The 24239-nt window shown below is 46.5% G+C and overlaps 1 protein-coding gene across 1 annotated transcript in view; it reads left to right on the top strand.

Annotated features, from left to right (window-relative positions):
- Positions 1-342: 342 nt before the first annotated feature.
- The window catches only part of LOC311142137 (gamma-aminobutyric acid receptor subunit alpha-3-like), a gene marked incomplete at both ends in the record, with an annotated part of 106242 nt that continues 82345 nt past the window's right edge, over positions 343-24239 (top strand). Inside the window, 2 exons of the mRNA XM_084177727.1 lie at positions 343-428; positions 20819-20940. Of these exons, the coding sequence (XP_084033853.1) occupies positions 343-428; positions 20819-20940 (208 nt within the window). The remainder of the gene's footprint in view (positions 429-20818; positions 20941-24239) is intronic.

Here is a 24239-nt window from a genome sequence, read left to right as displayed (position 1 = left end):
ACCCTTATTTTTCTTTAAAGCTGTTTACAGTCTTTTCAATATCTCTCTGTCATAATGGCCATAGAGGAAAACCATCTGTCTGTCTATCTGTCTGTCTGTCCGTGTGTCTGTGTGACAAAAGCGAGTCATCAGGTCAGATCAACAGGAAATCCATTCAGATCCAGGTCCCTCAGGACACCTGCCAGTGAATTATGTGTTTCAATAACTGTTTGCATTAGACGGTGTGTTCTGCTTTCCAGGCCTGGAGATACACATTGATCTGAGGTGCTAATGCATCACCATTCACATGTGAATGTTTTCTTCTTCCTCTCTTTTCTGCAGGGTTTTGGGCCGTAGTTTGATATGGCTGCCACTCTCCGGAAACTTGCAGTATTCATGTCGGGCATGTGGATCTGCCTCCTGCTCCTCAACCCCTTTCCACAAATCGGGTATGAAGACTCATAGTTCTCCCCTTTTCTCCCGTAGCTCTCTCCCATTTCCAGACACTCACTCCTCTCCACCTCCTCCTCCCTCTCGTCCTCTTCTGTCCCCCATTTTGAAGCTCTGGGGATGTGTTGCAGCTAATACATTCATTAATATGGCTCTAGTACAGTAGCCAGACTTTATGATCCGCAGAATGCCATTTTGGAGGCCCAGTGTAAATCGCTATTAGATTTCTAGTGGCAAAGCGACACTCAATCAACCTGGAAGAAGGGAAGGTTGGCCTGCCGACAGAGCTGTGGGGAGACCTGAGGGACGGTGAGACAGGAATTAGCCCAGATTGTCTTGCCATGGTGCCAGTCAGCTCTCACTGCCTATTAGCAGCACACTGAACACATTTGTAAAAAGATGTACAGCCAGGAGGTTCTTGCCAAGACATGGCCATAGACAAGGCCTAAGATCACTATGGTATTCCTACTGAGTCCATTTCCTCAGTGCAGTGTGCTGCATGCTCTAGCCTTGTGTATCCATTTCAAACCATGGGCTAGGCTCCCTAGCCTACCACAAGCTTTTTAGAACTAGTGACGTAGCTTCTACTCATCACTGTTACTTACCCTTACTGACTCACACAGCAATTAGCATCTACCCATCTCAACTCATTTGTTAGCCACCCCCCCATTATCGACCTATTCCCTTGGTTAGCTACAGAGAGATTTCTCTCCATCCATCAAAGAGAGTCATACAAAGCAATCAACAAGTTTACAGCTATCAAGCTTTGGAATTCAAACTTCTCTTAATAAACACGTTGTGTTGCTGTTTGACCAATTGTCCAAACTTGTCCCCTCCTTCCCATAATTAATATATATTGCATGATCGTGTGCGTGGTTTGTTATGCACATCATGTACAACATACTATATGAAAGCACATGACCGCACAATAAGCAATAATGCAGACAATGTGTTTGATGGTATACTATAGTTGTGTGTGCAGGGGTGTGGTCACAGGCACACACGCATGACGACTGCCTTCATGCTAACACTAAGTGCTACAGTCAGGTATTGATTGATATGTCCCTATTCAACCCTGTACTGGAGTCTGGGAGCGTACCCACATGGAATCAGATTGGGGAGTGGAGGAGGAGGAAGAGGGGGTTGGGGGGGAACTAGGTTGCAATCCAATTCGGCACCATACATGCACACACATACACACACACAAATACACACACACAGACACAATATTCAAGAGGAGTCATTTAAAAAACCTCTTGCTTTTGGTGGAGTAGTGATTCATGTTGTACTGTGTCAGCAAAGAGTGAAAAAGAAAGATGGACTGGATCTTATTTCATGTGAAATAACAGACCCTGTTTCCAACTATACGTTTTCTCATTCATATACACCCTTCAAGAAAATTCGATCATTTCCGCCTCCATTATTTGGTTAATTTGCTCTTTGGAAAATATAGGATGCATCCTTATTTTTCAGACATGCTGGCAGTCCAGTCCTGTTTGCAATGCAGATTTTAGCTTTGTGCATGCAAAAAAACAAAACTAATATCATGTTGATGACAAAAGCTATTACATTTACATGATGATTATGGTGATGAGGATGATGATGAAGAGGAAGATGCTAAAGTTGATAATGGTTGACTGCAGTTCTAAACACCAGTAGCTCCGTTACTACCTCTGCATAACAAGTAGTGCCTCTCCCTGTTGCTTATGTAAATAATTCAGATTATTAAAAAACAAACAAGCCCAAAGAGAATAAACAAGGCGTTTAAAGAGACAAATTGAGGCCTTGGAGTGGCTTGTTTCATGGCTCTGCTCACTTTGTTGTCCTAAAGACATTTCTGGTGACTCAAGTGAGGAACCTAAATAGTCCTTATTATTCCGATGACCCATTTCTCTCCCTCAGTATCAGAACTGAATGTGAAATACTCTGGCCTCTGATAAGCCTCCCTCTCTGATCCCCTACTCTTTTGTTGCATCGTCTTTCTCCAACTAAGTTTAATTTTGACTTCCCCTGGGACGTACCAATAAACCCATGTATTTATTATTACTTCCTAATGCGGTTATGTGGAAATGGATCCTGAAAATAAAAGGGAAAGGAGTGAAGGCAGTATGAGGCATGCAGAGCTTCAGAGCTGGCATTAAGGTTAGTCCTGCTTTGTTAAAAAGAATATGTCTTAGCTGAGATTAGATGTGCTTAACATTATTTAGGTGGCACTGCCTTCATTCCCAAATTGGATCATATGTTTCCAGATTTTAATAAGCATAAATCGAGAGTGTGCTGCATGCTGTGTAGTCATTCTGACTCCCCTCTTCTCTTCTGACATCTCAAGGAGGCACAGAAAAAGAATTCAGTACATTGGATTCTCTCACTTCCCCTCCCATCCCTTCCAATCTCTCTCTCTCTCACTTCTCATATCTACTGTAGGTAGCCTAACAGTTTAGATCATTGGGCCAGTAACCGAAAGGTTGCTGTTTCAAATCCCCAAGCTGACTAGGTAAACAAAAAAATATATAGAATCTTTTCATTATTTTTCTCAAACAATAACAACCATATATCAATGACATCACACCTGCTCAGACTCACATGTTCCCACCGCAACCATACACATCACGTATGTCTCACAACCACACTCTCCCTGGAACTTTCCAGTGCTCTATGCCATATGGCCTCAAATTGCACTGTTCTATTTTTATCCGTAGCCCACACCTTTTCAATATTTAAATAATAATACATTTGATTCATCCACTGTCGTAGTGATGGAGGATCATTTGATAGTTTTTTCAAAGTCATTGACTAGAAAAGTATGGTCCACCCCATTGGGTATCTCACCGCACCCTCATATGCCATGTCTTGAAATATGCAGATAGACGGATTAAAAGTAAACTTACATTGTAAAACTTCTGACAGCCAACTTTCTAACTCCGCCCATAACTTTTGGACTTCATAGCACTCCCAGAAGGCATTAATTATTGAGTCCTTCTTAGTTTTACACTTAAGACATGACTCTGCCGTTGTGCTGTAGAATTTGTGAATTTTGTCTTTTGTATAATAAATTCTATACATTAGTTTATGTCATGAGCCTCTCACTCCACCGGGTTACCACCTTAATTTTCTTCCACTCTGCTCACCACTCTCTCTACTCAGCCTAACTAGCTCCACCTGTCCCTGCTCTGCTCTGCTCTAATTACTCTGCCAGCTGCGCTGCATTACCCACTACCTCTCCCAGTATTTAAGGCCCTGTCTTTCAGCTCTCCGGTGTCAGATCGTCTGCAAAGCTCACACCCGGAACCTGTTTGCTCGCGCTTCTGGCTCACCCTGGTTTTGTGACCCCGGACCTGCCTGAATTTTTGGATACTCTTCTGCCCCAGGAGATCCAGACCTGCTTCTGCCATAACGACTCCTGACTACTCTTCTATCCCGGTAACTCTGACCAGCCTTCTGCCTTGCTACTACGTATTTTGGATTTCCCTTGAACTGTACTGCTGCCTTGTTTCATTCCGCCCTGTTGTGTCTGTGTCTCCCCCCCCCAGGACTTCTGGACCACCCACCACCGGCTTCATAGGACGCATCGCTGCCACTGGGGGGGGCACAGACCCAGCACATTGGACGGGATCCCTGTTACCCCTGGAGCCTTCATTCACTCCCTACTTCCCTTTTCCCTTAAGTTTTAATAAACTTTCTGGTGTGACGCAATTGTGGTCCTCTGGTCGTCTGTCTGAACCGTGAGAGTACGATCTGACCATTATGGACTCAGCGCACACTTTCCCCGACATGGAAACCGATGAGCATGAGCAGCAGTTCCAGCAGCAGCAACAACAACTCGCCATGATCATTCAACTCCTCACCAACCTTACCCCAGCCAGTCTGCCCACCAGCCCTGCCCCCGAGTTACCTGCCCCGGTCATTGCAGCCGCTGCTCCGGAACCCAAGATTGGAAACCCCGAGCGGTTCAACGGCGATTCAACCCAGGTCCGGCCATTCCTGACTAGCTGCCGACTTCAGTTCTCCTTGCAGCCAAGGACCTTCGCCACGGAGGGGGCTAAAGTTGGGTATGCCATCACTCACCTGACGGGCCGAGCTCGACTCTGGGGAACAGCAGAGTTCGAACGTCAAACCCCCGCATGTGCAACCTTCGACCTGTTTGCTGAGGAGATGCTGAAGGTGTTTGACCTGGATTCACCAACCGCAGAGGCGTCTCGTGAACTGTTCAGTATTCGACAAGGCAGACGTACAGTCGCAGACCATTCCATCGACTTCCGAACCCTGGCTAGACGAAGTTCTTGGAACACACCATCGTTGGTGGACGCGTTCTTCCATAGTTTGGCTGACTATATCAAGGACGAGTTGGTCTCCCATGAACTGCCTTCCACTCTTGATGAAGCCATCGCACTGACTGTCAGGATCGACAGAAGGATACAGACCCGTCGTCGTGAGAGGGGGCGCCAAGGTCCACCTACTACCGGCATTCGGAGAGATCCGACTGGGCTCCTGTCATCTACTGCCACTCACCCAGGTCAGCTTGATCAGTCTGAGCCTATGGAGATTGGGCGAGCCTCTCTCACTCCTGCAGAGCGCCAGCGCCGCTTCACCTCAAACCTCTGCCTCTATTGTGGAGGTGATGGACATCGTGTGGTAACCTGCCCTTTAAAGGGCCGAAGCTCACCGGGCATAAAGGGGAGTCCGGTTGAGTTCAATGACCATCCAGTCCTCCGACCGCAAACCCCTGCTGCAAGTTCACCTCCGCCTCTCTGACTCAACTCACACCCTGGCTGCTCTGGTGGATTCTGGCGCCGAAGCCAACATAATGGACATCAAGCTGGCACGCCAACTGGGACTGGAGAACCTCCGTTTGACACCTCCTATTCCTGCCCGGGCACTGGACGGACACTTACTCGGATCGGTCACTCATGTCACGGCCCCCGTCTCGATGGGTCTGTCCGGAAACCATCAAGAAACTATCCAGTTTCACCTGCTCCCCTCTCCAGGCCAACCCCTCATCCTGGGTTACCCATGGCTCCGCCGGCACAACCCTCAGCTCGACTGGGTGACCGGGGTGATCAGGGAGTGGGGAGAGGACTGCCACCGAACCTGCCTGCTTGCTGCCGCACTACCCCCTCGGCCAGTACCTACTAACTCCGCTCCTGACCTCTCCAATGTCCCAGAATGCTACCATGGTCTCAGAGAGGTGTTTAACAAAGCAAGAGCCACATCTCTGCCCCCTCACCGACCGTACGACTGTGCCATCGACCTCCTCCCTGGAACAGCCCCTCCTAAGGGTCGTCTTTATTCGTTGTCTGCTCCTGAAAGAAAGTCCATGGAGGACTACATCAATGGCTCTCTGTCCGCAGGATTAATCCGTTCATCTTCATCTCCTGCTGGTGCTGGCTTCTTCTTTGTGGGGAAGAAGGACGGATCTCTTCGCCCCTGCATCGACTACAGGGGACTCAACGACATCACAGTGAAAAACCGTTACCCTCTGCCTCTGCTCACCTCTGCTTTTGAGTTGCTCCAGGGAGCCACTGTTTTTACCAAGTTGGATCTCAGAAACGCTTACCACCTAGTGCGGATCCGGGAGGGAGATGAATGGAAAACCGCATTCAATACACCAACAGGCCACTACGAGTATCTGGTTATGCCTTTTGGCCTCACCAATGCTCCTGCTGTGTTCCAGGCTCTAGTGAATGATGTACTGCGGGACATGTTAAACAAGTTTGTCTTCGTTTACCTGGATGACATCTTAATCTACTCCAGAAACCTGTCTGAACACACCCGCCATGTCCAGCAAGTCCTTCATCGTCTTCTGGAGAATTCCCTCTACGCCAAGGCAGAGAAATGTGAGTTTCACGTCAAGACAGTGGCCTTCCTGGGGTACATAGTGGCAGAGGGAAGTATCCAAATGGATCCTGCCAAAGTATCAGCAGTCACTTCATGGCCAGTTCCGGAGAACAGAAAGAAGCTGCAACAGTTTCTGGGGTTTGCTAACTTCTATAGAAAGTTTATCCGGAACTACAGTACCGTTGCTGCCCCTCTCACTGCTCTAACCAGCACCAAGCAACCCTTCACCTGGACCCCAGCAGCCGACAAAGCCTTCAGTACCCTCAAGGTGAGGTTCACCTCCGCTCCCATCCTCCAGATGCCTGATGTGGACCGGCAATTCATTGTGGAGGTGGACGCCTCGGATGTGGGAGTTGGTGCTGTGATTTCTCAGTGGGCTGCGGAGGATAGGAAGCTCCATCCCTGTGCCTTTTTCTCACGTCGGTTGTCCCCCTCTGAGTGCAATTACGACATAGGGAACCGTGAGCTGCTGGCTGTGAAGCTTGCCTTGGAGGAGTGGCGTCACTGGCTGGAGGGGTCCACCATTCCATTTCTCGTTTGGACCGATCATAAGAACTTGGAGTACATCCGCACGGCCAAACGGTTGAACTCCAGGCAGTCCCGCTGGGCCCTGTTCTTCACCAGGTTTAATTTCACTCTGTCATACCGGCCTGGATCACGTAACACCAAGCCAGACGCCCTCTCCCGTCAATTCCAGAAGGATGACACCCCCTCCAAGGACCCTGTGTCGATTCTGCCAAGTCCCTGCATCGTTGCAGCTCTGACCTGGGCTGTTGAGGAACAGGTGCTGGAGGCTCTCCGTAACCAGCCAGGTCCCAGCACTTGCCCAGCTGACCGCCTTTTTGTCCCCGAAGACCTGAGGTCCCAGGTCGTTCAGTGGGGACATGACTCCCGCCTAGCTTGTCACCCTGGCTCCACCCGCACTTACAACCTGCTCGCCCAGAGGTTCTGGTGGCCCTCTCTGAGAAAGGATGTACGGGAATTCGTCCAAGCCTGCCCCATCTGCAACCAACACAAGTCGTCCTGCCAGCCCCCAGCCGGATTGCTGCAGCCCCTGCCTGTGCCCAGACGTCCCTGGTCTCACATCGCCCTTGACTTTGTCACGGGGCTGCCCCCTTCAAGGGGCATGACCGTCATTCTCACCATAGTTGACCGTTTCAGCAAGATGGCACACTTCATTCCCCTCCCCAAGCTCCCAACCGCCAAGGAGACCGCCCAGGTGGTCCTGGAACACGTCTTCCGGATCCACGGACTGCCAAAGGATGTAGTTTCTGACCGTGGTCCACAATTCTCCTCCGCTTTTTGGAAGGAGTTCTGTCACCTGCTGGGAGCCACAGTCAGTCTGACTTCCGGATTCCATCCCCAATCCAATGGGCAGTCAGAGCGGGCTAATCAGGAGCTCGAGAAGGCACTGCGATGCATGACTTCACGCAACCCCCACTCCTGGTCGCAGCAATTGACATGGGTGGAGTACGCACACAATTCTCTGATCTGCTCTGCCATCGGTATGTCCCCTTTCCAATGTGTTTATGGATACCAGCCTCCTCTATTTGCCAGCCAGGAAGAGGAGGTTACTTGCCCATCTGCACTTGCTTTTGCCCGTCGATGTCGCCGCACCTGGTCACAAGCCCGAGCCACACTCCTCAGATCCGTTGCCAGCTACACTACCGGGGCCAACCGTCGGAGAATTCCTGCTCCCACCTACCATGTTGGTCAAAGGGTGTGGTTGTCATCGAAGAACCTGCCACTCAGGGTGGAGTCGCAGAAGCTGGCACCTCGGTTCATTGGCCCATTCCCTATCATAAGAGTGATTAGCCCAACTGCTGTCCGGCTCCAACTGCCTAATTCCCTGAGGGTGCACCCCACTTTCCATGTGTCTAAGATTAAGCCCATCCATGAGAGTCCGCTGGTCCCTGCTGCGCCTTGTCCTCCTCCTCCACGGCTCGTCGATGGTGGTCTGGTTTACACCGTCCGCCGCCTGCTTCGGTCCAGACGGAGGGGTAGGGGTCTCCAGTACCTCATTGACTGGGAGGGCTATGGACCTGAGGAAAGGACCTGGGTGCCAGCTAGTCGGATTGTGGATAGGACTCTCATCACCGCTTTCCACCAACGGCATCCTGATCAACCTGCAATCCGTAGGGGCCGCCCCAGAGGGGTCCCTAACCGTCCTGCCCGCTCGGCTTCCTGTCCTGTGCCTGATCCTGTCTCGGGACCTGTCCCATCTCCCGACCACGGCCCTCCGGCTTCCTCCGAGGATGAGGACGTTCACTCGGACCGTTCGGAGGAGTTCTAGCCCTCCTCCGGCTCCCCTCCTCCCGCCCGGCGTGGTGTTGCTCTTGGGACTTCTGGGGCCGTCCCTTGGGGGGGGGGTTCTGTCATGAGCCTCTCACTCCACCGGGTTACCACCTTAATTTTCTTCCACTCTGCTCACCACTCTCTCTACTCAGCCTAACTAGCTCCACCTGTCCCTGCTCTGCTCTGCTCTAATTACTCTGCCAGCTGCGCTGCATTACCCACTACCTCTCCCAGTATTTAAGGCCCTGTCTTTCAGCTCTCCGGTGTCAGATCGTCTGCAAAGCTCACACCCGGAACCTGTTTGCTCGCGCTTCTGGCTCACCCTGGTTTTGTGACCCCGGACCTGCCTGAATTTTTGGATACTCTTCTGCCCCAGGAGATCCAGACCTGCTTCTGCCATAACGACTCCTGACTACTCTTCTATCCCGGTAACTCTGACCAGCCTTCTGCCTTGCTACTACGTATTTTGGATTTCCCTTGAACTGTACTGCTGCCTTGTTTCATTCCGCCCTGTTGTGTCTGTGTCTCCCCCCCCCAGGACTTCTGGACCACCCACCACCGGCTTCATAGGACGCATCGCTGCCACTGGGGGGGGCACAGACCCAGCACATTGGACGGGATCCCTGTTACCCCTGGAGCCTTCATTCACTCCCTACTTCCCTTTTCCCTTAAGTTTTAATAAACTTTCTGGTGTGACGCAATTGTGGTCCTCTGGTCGTCTGTCTGAACCGTGACAAGTTTATACAGGATTAAACTTACATTTTCGTTAACTGTAATTTCATTAGTTATGTTCCAACACTCGTTCCATCTTGTGCCAATATCAGTTATTTTTAAGTCTTGATTCCAGTAGTTTATATTTCTTTCTAAGAGATTGTCAGTTGGATAGTCTCTCTGCAAGGTTTTGTATATCTTACCTATCATATGAGTATCTTTTTCTGAGTCAAATAGGATTCCCTAAACATGTCCAAAAGCTTTCAGGTCGAAATTTCGTAATACACAACTTTTAAGTTGCATATATTTGAAAATGTCTAAATGGGTCAGTCCAAACTTTCTATTTAATTGTGTCATGGAAATAATTGTATTTCCTGTTACCACATCATTTACGGTTTCTATTCCTTTTAGTTTTCCATGTGGGCCAATTTATCGGTGAATTCTGGATTGTTCCATAGGGGTAAGTTTTTAGAGAGTGATATTGGTTCTTGTAGAATACGTTTCATTTTCTTCCATATTGTTATAGTGTTCTTAACTATGAAGTTGTTAATGTTCTTAGCTCCATCCTTCGAAAACAAACACGTGAAAAGATTATGGGGATGATCATGCGCATCTTCAATAGGAATCCTTTCTGGGGGACGGGGTAGATTAAGTCAAAGCATACTTTCGGTGCATAACAACGAGATGTGCGCAATCATTTGAAAGACGACATAGCGCACATAAGCAGCAGCCTTGCACTGCAATCTTCACTCAGAAAATTGTTTTTATTAAAACTTGTGCTATAGGTGAGGGTTTGCCTAACTTCCCCCTTTTAGGTAGGAAATGGAGGGGAGCAGGGGTGGGGGTTATTATGATGTGGTATCTGTCTCGAGAAATTTGGATCTGAACCGAAAATGTAAGTGTACAGCCATGACCAAGTTTGTAAATAATCCTTTTAGACTTCAGAGCACCAGAGTGCTTATACCTCCAGAGTATCTCTCCACATCAGCAAAGCTGTCTCTCCCCGAGCCCTGCCGCCTCCCTGATGCCCACTGATACCATCGCCGGGCTCCAAATCGGCTTTGCTACAGTACAGGCAGGAGACTTTGCTAATGGATAAAGTTGTCACAGACAAATCCCCTATATTAGGTTCTGTCACTCTGTGTATCGCTGCAATCCCTCACTGCACACACTCGGTGATAGGCAGGGCTTGATTAAACTATTATTTGCAACAATCCATATTTTACATATGAATGAGCAGCCTGTGTTAATTTCCATTGTCCTTGCCTCCAATCCACACCCTCCGCAGTGCAATCACAGGTTAATGAGTGTGAACAGCCAGACCCTCTTCTGTTGTCTGTTTTGTTTGGAATCGGTTTCAACGCCACCGGCCAAAGTGACACATAATCAATGGCTATGAGGGGGAGAGTGCTGTAAGTCCACTCCAGCTATCCCTGCATATGGATCGGCTCTGAAGTTCCCCGGCTCCTGTCCCCTTCTCACCCCATCTCACATGCATTATTCACGGGACAGAAGGGAAGGGCGTCACTTTGAGATGTGACCTGGTGGACAGAGAACATTCTCTCAATGTTGCGGTGGCATTGTCAAGGTTAATGTGTTACAGGGCTGGGCCAGGGTAATGTATTCACATGACTCTCTGTCTGCAGTTGGATGACCTGGCTGCCTGTCGTAGATTTTCTTTTTCAGCATTACGATGGGAATGGAGAAAATAGGACGTTTCATGGGGATATGCCTTTAGATCTTCTTGAGATAAACAGTGTTGTTTCGAAGTAACCTAATGTTTTGAATTATGTACAGGAGCGATGGTTTTAACAAACTGTTTAGTTTTAATCAAAGCAGATATCTTGCCCAGTGGCCACAGATAAATATTTGACCTTTCGCACAATCATCCTAAAATCTCATAAGAAATTAGCTGGTGTTTTTTTGTCTTACAAGATAGATAGGGTAATTCACCTATTACAAACAGCCTATGTGAATGCAGCTGTCTTACCAAAATAATACAAACTAAATGCTGAAAGTAATAACCAAGTTATTCATGCATGCAAACAAAAATACTGAATAGCAGTTTGGCTTAGAATACCGACACAACTGTGAATGCGAACGAGTGAATGCGAAAAGAAGAAAACAGCGGTACCAAGCAGGCCTAGTAAACACAATATCAGATCAATAAGGCATGACACAATCTATATTTAGGCTAATTAGATTAACAGTAAATAAACTCAGTGAACAAAAGGCTAATGGAGATCCAAATAACCAAAACATAGCCTACAGCCTACTACAGTGAGATGCAGCCACGCACAGCGGTTTTGCCAAATAAATAGGCCTATAGGCCCGCTTCAAACATATATAATAATGCTGCTCGCTCATGAGTACAGCAACACGTTGTGATATGGCACAGTACACTTCTGCGAATCAAATTCGACCCACGTAATCAATTAAGCAATGCCAGCCTACCATAAACATGTTTCCAATACGTACAGTTCCATTTACTACCACGAAAACCAATGGGCTACCAAGAAAACCATAATAGAATATAGCTTATCTATTTCTATGATGAAACATACCGATATGTATCTATACTCGGGGGCGTCATTTGGGTTTTTGCATTGGAATTATATTGAATTCTGCTTATATCACGCTATACCACAATAAACATAAAAGTTCAAATGCCGAGACCCTTGAGTGCTTTTGACCAAGAAGTGACAGGTTGGCACGAAATCTCTGCTGTTCTCTATCAGCACCATGAAAAACAAACCAAAATAAAAAAAACTACAAACATTACAGACGTATTACTCCTTGATGATATTAAAAACACAAACAAAACATAAATAAATAAGTCCTCTCAGCTTGAACACAATAAAGCATAGCAGTTGAAAACGTATGCTGGCTAAGGAAGTCGTTTTGCCATACCCTAGGTTTTTTGCTGAAATAACGCCACTGGCTAAACCTCTAAGATTTTTTATAAAACCCAACCAGCTAGATTGTTTATTACCTTTTCAGAAGAGTTGCAGCCTTCTTGATGCTCTGTGGAACTTTCTGAGTAATCGATCATTCCATTCTCCCCGAAGTCTTCTTGTAAGAATCCCCCTCAAATGCCAGTTGGATTAGTTGAGCTTTCCTCGGGTGTAGCATGCCTCTTCTGTGCTGACTGAACACGTTTGTCAAAGTGGAAAATGAGTTCTTGCATGTAGCTGTGGATGCCCCAAAAGTCAGTGCAGTAAGCATGTTCGGAATAGCGGAGAAAGTCCCAGAGAATGGTTTCAGGATATCAAGTGGGGTCCATTTGTCCTCATTGGAGACGGAGCGGTGATTTCAGTCTGCAAAAATTGGCAAGCGACACTAAAGTCAGCTTCCACCAAATCTGATCCAGCAGTGGTTTGACCTTTTTCACATCTAGAAAGTCATGTCTCTCTGGGTCAAAGGGCACACAGGGCCTCCACCAGTTGGCTGTTGCGTTCGCTGAATCGTTCTGACAGTTCACCAATGACAGCATCCAACGTGCTGAAAAACAGTATTTTACATTCAGTTTCTTCTTCTCTGTCCTGCTGGCCTACTGTACTGTCCACCACGTATTGCTGGAGATTTGTACATACATAACATTGTTTGTTTGGAGCTGGTGGTGCGTCGGTGCCACTGGCACTGCACTGTGCCCAAATGGCTTCGAAGACCTCAGTTTCTCGATGCACTCCAATGCACTGTGTAATTTGTTTGGAGGATCGAGAAGACTGAGGATTCTGTGCACCATGGTGGCTGTAAACTTAAAGCCGGCGTCCGTCACCGCCTTCAGCAGCCTTTAGCCTCAAGTCTTAATTCTGTGATGTACGAACATGTGCATTCGATGTCAGAGAGGAACATCACAATGCTGTCACAACTAACACTTTTTACAGCTAGCTAAGAAGCTAACTAAACTCTGTAGTGGTGGGGTGTGAGGCAGACTTGAGTGAAGCAGCTTCACTCAAGTCTGTAGACCCCGCCCTTATATAAAAAAAATATATAATTACAGACGGAGGTGTATTACGTTATTCACTTAGCCTACCACAGATGAGAAACGTTTTTTCTCGCTTTTCATGGAAACCCATACCTAACTGCCCAGTGGCTTTCCATAGCCCCCCTACACACACCGAGGCGCGCTATGTCCATTGTGCTGCCACAGAGCAGGGGCGATACAGATTTTTTTGGCACCAACCTGTCGCTCAATCCTTGTAATTTTTTGCTATTTTTATATAGGGACGTAAAACTAAAACTGATGGCCACAGGTTTCAACTGAGGGGGCTAAGCCCCCTTTTACCCCCTTGTGGAAGTGGGCCCGGCTACAATACTATAATATGTGATCTTGAAGACATTGATTCAGCTTTGATCTAACTGTATTAAACGAGCACCATTCACCGGATTAGCCTGTTCTCTGGGCAGCCGAACGAGTAGAGTAGAGACTGTGTAAAGTAGAGAATCCCGCACATGCCAGAAGCGTCTGACATTTAGTGGTCGGGATGAGGGGTCCAGAGGAGTGGGATCCGCAGCCACTCCGTTTAATTAATGAGTTTATCAATCTCAAATTATCTCATATCTCCCCAAGTTCTCCGTCCTGCTCACAGTTTATTGATCTCTTGGCTAATTACCTGAATTTCAGATAGGATAACTAACAACGGCATTGTGTTGATATATATTGAGTAATTGATCTGTCAGCTTCAAAGTTCCTAATTGGTTAACAGTCCCAGCAGGCATCTGTGAATCAGATTAGAGCCGGAGTGGATCCTCCAGAGGGTGTGTCTGCACAGCTGCACTGTGAACACAGAGAACTCAATCATGCTCCAGAGCAACTGGGGATGGATGTAGGTTTCCTTACTGACCAGTGACGTGAGTTGATTCAACACCTTGCGTGCTGCAGAGAATGGCTGTGCCAGAGTTTGGCTATGCCATGTTAAACTGCCATGAAGTTGAGCTTCATTAGTCATTGATCCCAGCTTAATCTGACAACTGTGATTTTCCAGATATTATACATTCTTTCAAACTTTATTTTCTCCTATAGAGGCAATATTTTGTTACATTATGTTTTCAGTCACATCTGGTGTGCCTTTGGAAAGTATTCAGACCCCTTGACTTTTTCCACATTTTGTTACGTTACAGCCTTATTCTAAAATTAATTAAATATTATTTTTTTCCTCAGCAATCTACACACAATACCCCATAATGACAAAGCGAAAACTGTTTTTTTGAAATTTTTGCAAATCTATTAAAACTCTAAAACAGAAATACCCTATTTACATAAGTATTCAGACCCTTTGCTATGAGACTCGAAATTGAGCTCAGGTGCATCCTGTTGATTGGACATGATTTGGAAATGGACACACTTGTCTATATATGGTCCCATAGTTGACAGTGCATGTCAGAGCAAAAACCAAGCCATAAGGTCGAAGGAATTGTCCGTAGAGCTCCGAGACAGGATTGTGTCGATGCACAGATCTGGGGAAGGGTACCAAAAAAATTATGCAGCATTGAAGGTCCCCAAGAACACAGTGGCCTCCATCATTCTTAAATGGAAGAAGTTTGGAACCACCCAGACTCTTCCTAGAGCTGGCCGCCCGGCCAAACTGAGCAATCGGGGGAGAAGGGCCTTGGTCAGGAAGGTGACCAAGAACCCGATGGTCACTGTGACAAAGCTCTAGAGTCCTCTGTGGAGATGGGAGAACCATCCAGAAGGACAACCATCTCTGCAGCACTCCACCAATCAGGCCTTTATGGTAGATTGGCCAGACGGAAGCCACTCCTCAGTAAAAAGGCACATGACAGCCTGCTTGGAGTTTGCCAAAAGGCACCTAAAGACTCTGAGACATGAGAAACAAGATTCTCTGGTCTGATGAAACCAAGATTGAACTCTTTGGCCTGAATGCCAAGCGTCACATCTGGAGGAAACCTGGCACCATCACTACGGTGAAGCATGGTGGTGGCAGCATCATGCTGTGGGGATGTTTTTCAGCGGCAGGGACTGGGAGACTAGTCAGGATTGAGGCAAACATGTACAGATAGATTATTGATGAAGAGCACTCAGGACATCAGACTGGGCCGAAGGTTCACCTTCCAACAGGACAACGTCCCTAAGCACACAGCCAAGACAACGCAGGAGTGGCTTCGGACAAATCTCTGAATGTTCTTGAGTGGCCCAGCCAGAGCCCGGACTTGAACCCGATCGAACATCTCTGGAGAGACCTGAAAATAGCTGTGCAGCAACGCTCCCCATCCAACCTGACAGAGCTTGAGAGGATCTGCAGAGAGGAATGGGAGAAACTCCCCAAATACAGGTGTGCCAAGCTTGTAGCATCATACCCAAGAAGACTCGAGGCAGTAATCACTGGCAAAGCTGCTTCAACAAAGTACTGAGTAAAGGGTCTGAATACTTATGGAAATGTGATATTTAAGTTTTTGTATTTTTTAATATATTTGCAAAAATAAAAAATAAAAAAAAGTTTTTGTTTTGTTATTATGGGGTATTGTGCGTAGATTAATGAGGGGTAAAAAACAATTAAATAAATGTTAGAATAGGCTGTAACGTAACAAAATGTGGAAAAAGTAAAGGGGTCTGAATGCTTTCTGAATGCACTGTACTCTCCAATTTCACAGTGGTTTAATACAAGCCACTCCCCTTTCTTGATGCACTGTGAACTCTATGTTGGAATTCACAGTTATTGGTATGATCCAGCACACCTCCAGATCCACATAGCCTTGCTGAAATCCTTACATCTGAAAGCCAGTCAATGAGCATGCTCTGCTTGAGAATTATCCTACAGCACCCTGTCTGTTGGTAAGCCAACATGCCTCATTGGCTGGAACACAAGGGAATAGCCGAAAATAAGTGGTGTCTGTAAAGCAGGGAGCTTTAGTAAAGCATGATAAAAGTTATCTGGGAAGCGAGTCAGTTAGACAATGTTCACTTAACAACAGGGGCTGCTCCATAAAAGCTGAAAAGTTTCACTGAAATAATAATGAAGTTGGAAGAGGAGAAACTAATATGAAGAAAGCTCCTAGGAGTTGCATTCTGCCTTAGTAAAACGTTAGTAATAATTATCCCAACAGAAGAAAAAAACATGTTTTATGCATGCTTCTGTCTATTTAATTAATTAATACTCTGCACACTAGATGTTAATTTAGCCAAAGGCACTAAACCAAGGACACATTGCACTTTAATGTTTGAGGGACAAAAATAAACTGATCAGAGTAATTTGTGAGCACAATTTTGTGGGATGTTATTTCACTATGCTTGTCTGACTACAGTATGTCTGTAACATCTCTATGTTGTCTGGTTTGACAGGCGCTGGTCCTTTCATCTTGTTTAGTCGCCTCGCAGAGCCTGACTAGGTTTGTCAATTGGAGGCTTATCCAAGCTCTTGGACCCTAACGCTATTTTACCCTGGCACTTCTGGGGAGTGGGGAGCTACTGGAATGGGGTTGTGGTCAGAGTATCTTGTCTGTAATCAAATGGGAGATGTAAATGAGCGAGGTTACATGTTTCTCAGAGGCCTCAGAGTCCAGATCCAGTGTGTTTGACTACTGGCCAGACTGTGGAGGGCTAGAGGAAAAGTAGCAGCTGCTGGGCAGAGATGGCTCTGGTTTGGCTCAACACTCAGGCAGATCCAACAGATAAACCAGGGATTACTAGATTGGGTTTGTGCTGAAGGGCTTCTGGATCAGTATGCTGGATCAGTACACTGGATCAGTACACTGTTTCTGAGTCATATATTGGCCAATGGTGTAGTTTAGGGTGCAACCTGCCAACACGCCAGGCACTAAACCACATTTACTAGATCTGCTCGGTGTTGAGTCTAGAGAACACCACCATTAAACGTGCAGAGGAAGATTGAAGAGCACCTTCTAGCAAGTTACAGTTACTTGCATTTGGCAGGCTGATCAGATTATATCTGACTCTGTTGTACACAACACTTGCCAAAGCACTCAAACTGAGGTTTATTCTAAAGAGTTATTGATTTATTCCCCAAGTCTATTTGGGATCAACCAATTTTAACATTCCCCAGCTCATTCACTTAAACATGCTGTTGGAAGAGCTAGATATAGTGCATTAAAAGTGCCTTCAACCCCCATAGTATGTATATGATATGTAATGTATACAGAAACTCCATGGAATAAATATAATTTACAGCTCATTTCAGTTTTAAAATACGTTTACTGCTGGTGTCAATGAAATGGAAGAAAGAGAAATTAAGGTAAGGGGTGCAAGAGAGAAGGGGAAATGAGAGAGTGGTAGTGGAGATGAGGACAGGCAGGGTTAGAAAGATGGATAGAGATGAAGGAAGTTGAGGATACTGTTGGAAAGAGTCTGATTGTGAAGCGGGGTGAAGAGAAAGAGAGGAAACATCTGCCACTGCATGTCCCAGGCCCCAATCCCAGTGTACAGCAGAGTGGAGAGAGCCCAGCACTGGCTGTCTGGCTGTATGGCTGTCTGGTCAGATGGGTACACATATGTTTTCCGTCTAATCAGTGAGACGTGATTGTATGTTCCTGTCACCTGTGACTCACTCACAACATCCCACAGACATGACTCATGGCAGTTTGGTCATGGCAAGATAAACACATTTGTTTGTCTTTATAAAGCTGCTTGTTTACCAGGATGTTTGAGAGTGATGTTTGCTCCGGTTTCCTGGATAGCCTTATAGAAATCAGCAGAATAGATTTGAAAAGCAGTTTTTCTGGAACAATAGTGGCTGCTGTTTCTATAGCTGGTTTTACCTTGTGGAAGAAAGGGGAAAGCAGACAAACGGTATGATTTAATGGCTGCTCCCTGGTAGATGTGATGTGACAGCAGAATGGAGTCAGCAGGGAATAGTATCATCTTATATTACCTCTCCACTCATTTTCTCTTTCTTTCCTCACCTTTTCATTCTCGCCCTCTCCCTCACCCCTTTTTTTATAGGACCGTAAACTCACTCACTGTAAACTCAGGGTACTTTTTAAGGTTCAGTGTTTGACCGTTGCATTTATCTGTCTGCAAGGCCAGGGATTCTGCACGAGCAGAGCGTCATGAGTACTCCTAGTAAAGGTCTGAGCTGAGTTTTCAGAGCAGTGAGTCCTCTTCAAAAGAGAACGCCCAACACGCATCACGCCCTCGTTAGCTTCAAGTAGATAAAAGAAGAACGGACAGAAATGTTGGTCATTATTGAGCTGAGACGTAGCATCTGCCCCTGAGTCAATCAAAGCTGCATTAGCAACCATTGTTCAACCTGTTCCCTTTCTCTCCTGGAGGCCTTATCTCCTCAGAGCACAGACAACTGGAAGACACTAAAAAGACAAGGCCAACAAAGGAAATCAGTCATATTGTGAAGCCACTGAATGATAGCAGGCATGTCTTTGTCAGAGACAACGTGTCGTATGATATGCTGCATATTAGTATCAATAAGTTTGTGATGGGCTGGGGCTGAGGAGATGTGTGAGTGGGTTGGCTAGGGAGGAGGTTGCCCTTGGTGCTGATGGGTGGCAGTAGGAGGTTGGCTGATTCTGGAATAGAAATGTTGTTAATTAAGAGTATATTGATGAGGGCATGTACCCCCTACATGTCATTCATACCCCCTTGTTGGAGGTAGATGGCGGTTGTCTTTCATTTAATTTCCCCTTGCCATAGTAAGTAAATGAAGCAGGGCCCCTGTAGCTACAGCACGCTGGGGAGAATCATCAGCTTTCAAAATGTCATTTGTAGGCAGCTCCAACCGGGCCCACTAATCCTCTCCATTGGATTCTGGCAGCCTCTGGTGCCCAGTAGCAAAACAATGAGGCTGTGTGGCGTGGGCCCAGCCACTCCAGCAGTGGACGGATATCGGGGTCCTTATCAGTCAATCAGTGCCAAGCCTCCCTCTAAGCCCCCAGAGAGCGGGATGGAGCGAGAAAGTGAAGGAGGAAGGAGAGTTGTGCATGTGGGGGATTGGGGGAAGCTTTCTGAGGTGCCCACTTTGGATTCAGGGTGTGTAAGCAGCCCCTCTTAAAGCTCAAGGAATTTAATTAGATGTCGGTGGAGTTATACCCAGTGCGGCTCTTTTTCCTTCCCTCTCTCTCTCTCCCTCGCTCCTCTCCTTCTCCTCTCTCTCTCTCTCTCTCTCTCTCTCTCTCTCTCTCTCTCTCTCTCTCTCTCTCTCTCTCTCTCTCTCTCTCTCTCTCTCTCTCTCTCTCTCTCCCGCTCTCTCCTCTATGTTGCTCTGCTGCGTTTATCAATCAGACCTGATTCATTTTCAGCAGAGGCCCCTTTGGCTTTGACTGGCGTCTGAGATGATTGGATGTGAAATACAAATAGTAGTTCATACGTCAAGGTGCCACACGCATGCGCACCCACACACACACACGTATAAAAGTGATGTTCTTATCTCAATTCTGTATGTCCTTCCTTTTATGACATTGTCTTAACTGTGCTGTTAGTACTGGTATACTGACAATGAGATTTCAGATGGACAATGTACCCATCCCTTGAAACAACACAATTTCTAGTCTGTCTGCCAGTTGAAGGCTTGTGTTTGTTTATCCTTGTAGTCTACTATGTGAAGGGTAGACGTACCTGTATAATGTATTTGAATGCACAGTGACCTGCTGCACATGTAAGGTTGTATGTATGTTCATGTGAGAGTGTTTATGGGCGGTGCATGCCTGCATATAAATGATGTTGGCTGCTAGCTATTAGTGGCGCTCAGACATGCTTGTTGATAGGGGTAATCTGAAGACAGGTCAGAGGTCAGTCCCTCAGGGGCTCTGAGTCTGATTGAAAATGGCACTCATTAGCTCATCTATGGTGCCCTCTCCGTCTCACCAGCACATTGTTCACTGGGGAACGGTGGCCAGGCCCATGAAGAGATAATTGCTCTGGCATATTTAAGGTAATTAAGGAAGACGGAAGTTGACTGCATATTCAGGACCTCGTTTGTCACTTGTGGGATATTATGCAGAAGGAAGGAGGAAAAAACCCTGAGGCAGAGTTTGCAGCACCTCTGTGACTGTGAGTTGTCTGTCGGCAGCAGCTCTGTGACCGGCTTTACTAATCCTTTTGGACTTCAATCAGTCTTTCCATGTCTGAGAGTGTTGTGCTGACGCCCCAAATTGCGGTAGCCATGACTGTGAAGGTTGAATTCGAAAAAGGTTCAATTACCCCTACAGCTCTCTCAGTGGTTTGAAACAACAGTGGTTGCTCCAATGGTTTGACCTGATCTCGTTGTAAACAGGAAAATGATTATGAGCGCAAAGTGAAGCTGTGGACAGCCAGACACGTGTGTTATTCTGGTTCAGGTGGAGCTGTTTCTATGTAGTGTATTTCCCATGGCTGATCTGAGGAGCCTGAGGAACCACTGCTACAGGAAAGACTCAAAGATGTGTTCAATCTAACACTTTTCTCTCTCTCTCTCTCTCTCTCTCTCTCTCTCTCTCTCTCTCTCTCTCCTCTCTCTTTTTCTCGTTCTCTCTCTCTCTCTCTCTCTCTCTCTCTCTCTCTCTCTCTCTCTCTCTCTCTCTCTCTCTCTCTCTCTCTCTCTCTCTCTCTCTCTCTCTCTTTCTCTCTCTCACTCTGCAGGGCAGTGGTTGGGCACAGAGAGCCGTTGCCTGACGACAGTAGTGACAACATTACCATTTTCACCCGGATCCTGGACAGACTGCTGGATGGCTACGACAACCGCCTGCGCCCTGGGCTGGGAGGTAGGCTGGTTTGTTGAGCGAAGACACTGCTCACCTCTCCCTACCTCTAACAGCCAGACATACTGCTTATAGTGCCTTCTGGGCTCTGCCACACACAATGTGTAGTATTCTCTCTAAGCTGCTGAGTCTGCCATCCACCACTTTCATAAAACTCTTTGAAAAATTCACTATATAGCCATACATTGCTTCAACGAGATCATCAGCTAGCTAGCATATTAGCTTTTTACAATGTCTAACTGTCTGCTTCTACTACCTTAAACTATTAAAGTAAGCTAGTTTTAACTTGAAGAATCAATCAGCTAATCATAAAGACCTTCATTAGCTGAATCAGTTCTGTTAGTGCTGGTCTTGGACAAAAGCTTGAACACATGATATGGCCTCCCAGGACCAGTGAATACAATTATCTAGCTAGTTAAAAACAAGCCGCTGGCCACTGCCTCAACTGAAACAGAGAGCACCTGCTCTCCTCTCTCCCCTCCTCCCTCCTCCCTGCTCTCCTGTCTCCCTTTTCCCTGCTCTCCTGTCTCCCTCCTCCCTCCTCCCTCCTCCTCCCTCCTCCCTCCTCCCTCCTCCCTCCTCCCTCCTCCCTCCTCCTTCCCTCCTCCCTGCTCTCCTCTCTCCCTCCTCCCTCCTCCCTGCTCTCCTCTCTCCCTCCTCCCTGCTCTCCTCTCTCCTCTCTCCCTCCTCCCTCCTCCCTGCTCTCCTCTCTCCTCTCTCCCTCCTCCCTGCCTCTCCGCAGTGCCAGCCCATGCCCAGCAATCCTGGCAGCTAGCCGTGGCATACAGTGATGGATTTGGGGCTGTGACCCCATGATGAATTAGTTCCCTTGTCAGAGTGACCTCCATTGATCCTTCAGAGTCAGACAATGGTTTCATTACCAGCTCAGTTTCCCTGATCACAGTGAGAGTACATTTCTTCAGATGTTGAACAGATTGCTTTTTGGAACAGTGAAATGACTAATCCTCATCACAAGGAGATGCTTATCGCTAGCAGAATGCTACAAAGACCCTATTCAAAACAGCAGCTTCTTGACACTTGGCATGCAAGCCCAGTTTTCAGATCCCAGAGGTCCAGCAGAGCTCTGATTTCCTGCCCACTGGGGATGGCCCAGCCTTGGTGGAGGAAGTGCTAATGCTACTTCATCATCAGGGTGGCACTAAGACTGCAAGCTAATGATTTTACATTCATTGTGGATTTTTTTAAATTGAGCTTATTATAAGTCATTTTGGATTCTCAGTCAGAGGTCAGTGAGAGTGTGAATATGAAATCCATGTGATGTTTTAAGCTGACAGTGCTGAGCACCCCCACACTATTCCACCCCCACTAGGATGTATGATAAGTGTCACCACACCAGCTTTGCCACCTGTGCACTTTCCATGAGTCTCCGTCCTCTCAGAGAGAGAAATCTCAGGTGCCCTCCAAATGTATTGGACGTGTTCTGTATTCCAAAGACCTCGGCATGTGCATTTTGATTAATGGCTGATGTCATGTTGCCAGGGAAACTCTAAATTCCATAAAGGCAGGTTCTGGAAGCATTCCATCGGTTCCAGCCCGTCTCGGAGCAACGTCTGGCAGACAGCCATTCACAGCCTTACATCAAAGCCCCTCGTTTGCACAGAGACCTTCATTTACATCCTACAATCGATTAAATCAAAGTTAAGGCCGTGAGGCTCTAATTGGAAACCTTATAACTAAAAGGTGATTCCCCCCACTCCCGTCATTATATTTAGGATGACTCATGTGCAGCACACTGTCGTCTCTCAGTGTTTCATCTCTTGTCTTTTCAAATGCACTTTTCTTTAACTCTATTCTGAAACTGCACATTTCACCCAATTACACAGGAAATGTTGTTTACCCCAGATTGGAAGCACTCCCAGTTAAAGGATAATACACAGGAGAAAACATTAGGATAATGTACAGTGAATAGCATCATCTGACACCAATACAAACAAGTCCCTCTAAATAGGCCTAAATATGATTTTAATGTGGTCCTGCCAACCCTCATTATTCCTGTGATTTCTCATCTCAGTTTCTAATCTCAGTTTGTGACTTTGATAATGATGCAAACACTCTCCCTGAAAACAACCTCCATCAAAGTCTAGCTACCTCCATAGGTTCAGCCTTGTTTATTTGGTGTTGAGACATAAAACATTCATGCTTCTGCCTCTACCATTGGATTTGGAGTTTGGAAAGTGAACTGACTTTTCTGAACTGACATTAACAACCAACCTGAAGCAGACAGAGCAGCATTATGGTCTGGTGGTCAGGGAAAGGACTGGTCAAATCAAATAAAGCTTTATTTATACAGCACATTTCAGACATGGAATGCAACGCAATGTACTTCACAGGAAAAAACAAATAAAAAACAATACATATTTAACAAACACAAGATAAAAAAACAAAAGAATGACAAAAACTAAATGACTAAAAAGCACCCTAAGGAAAAGCAAAGCTAAAAAGATGCATTTAAGATCTCTTTTAAATATGTCCACTGTTTCGGCCCCCCTTAGGTTCTCTGGCAGGCTATTCCAGGGGCTGGGGGCATAATAACTAAAGGCTGCCTCTCCATGCCTCTTGGTCCTAGGCTTTGGGATAGTTAAAAGGCCAGTGCCAGAGGACCTGAGGGACCTACTGGATACATAACTTAAAAGCATGTTGACATGTATTGGGGTGCACAATCGTGGATTGATTTAAAAACCAATAGAATAATCTTAAAATGAATTCTAAAACTCACAGGCAGCCAGTGCAGAGACCTTAAAACCGGTGTAATGTGTGCACTCCATCTGGTCTTTGTCAGTACCTGTGCTGCAACATTCTGTATGTTTTACAGCTGACCAATGGCTTTCTTGGGTAGACCAGACAGGAGAGCATTACAGTAGTCAAGAATGCTTGTAATAAAAGCATGGATGAGTCTCTCTGTATCAGCCTGTTCCTCAGGTGGTAAAAAGCTATTTTGGTCACATTCCTAATGTGTGATTTGAAATTTAGTTCAGAATCTAAAATCACACCCAGGTTTTTTACCTGGTGTTTTATGTTTATTGTCCGTTAATTAAAATGTGCGGCCAGGTTCTCTCTCTGTGCTTTGGCTCCAATAATAAGTACCTCGGTCTTGTCTTGATTTAGCTGGAGGAAGTTGTGAGCCATCCAAGTATTTAAATCACTAATAGTGTCACGGTTTCGGCCGAGGCTGCCTCTCCTCCTTGTTCGGGCAGGCTTCGGCGCTCGTCGTCTCCGGAATTCTAGCTGCCACCGATAGATGTTTCATGTTCGTTTGCTTTTGTCTGTTTGTGTCACACCTG

The sequence above is a fragment of the Coregonus lavaretus genome (genome assembly GCF_964263955.1).
Source record: "Coregonus lavaretus genome assembly, chromosome: 15".
Classification (NCBI taxonomy): Eukaryota; Metazoa; Chordata; class Actinopteri; order Salmoniformes; family Salmonidae; genus Coregonus; species Coregonus lavaretus.
The sequence above is the reverse complement of the archived record's forward strand: the minus strand, read 5'-3'. Positions and strand labels throughout refer to the sequence as shown.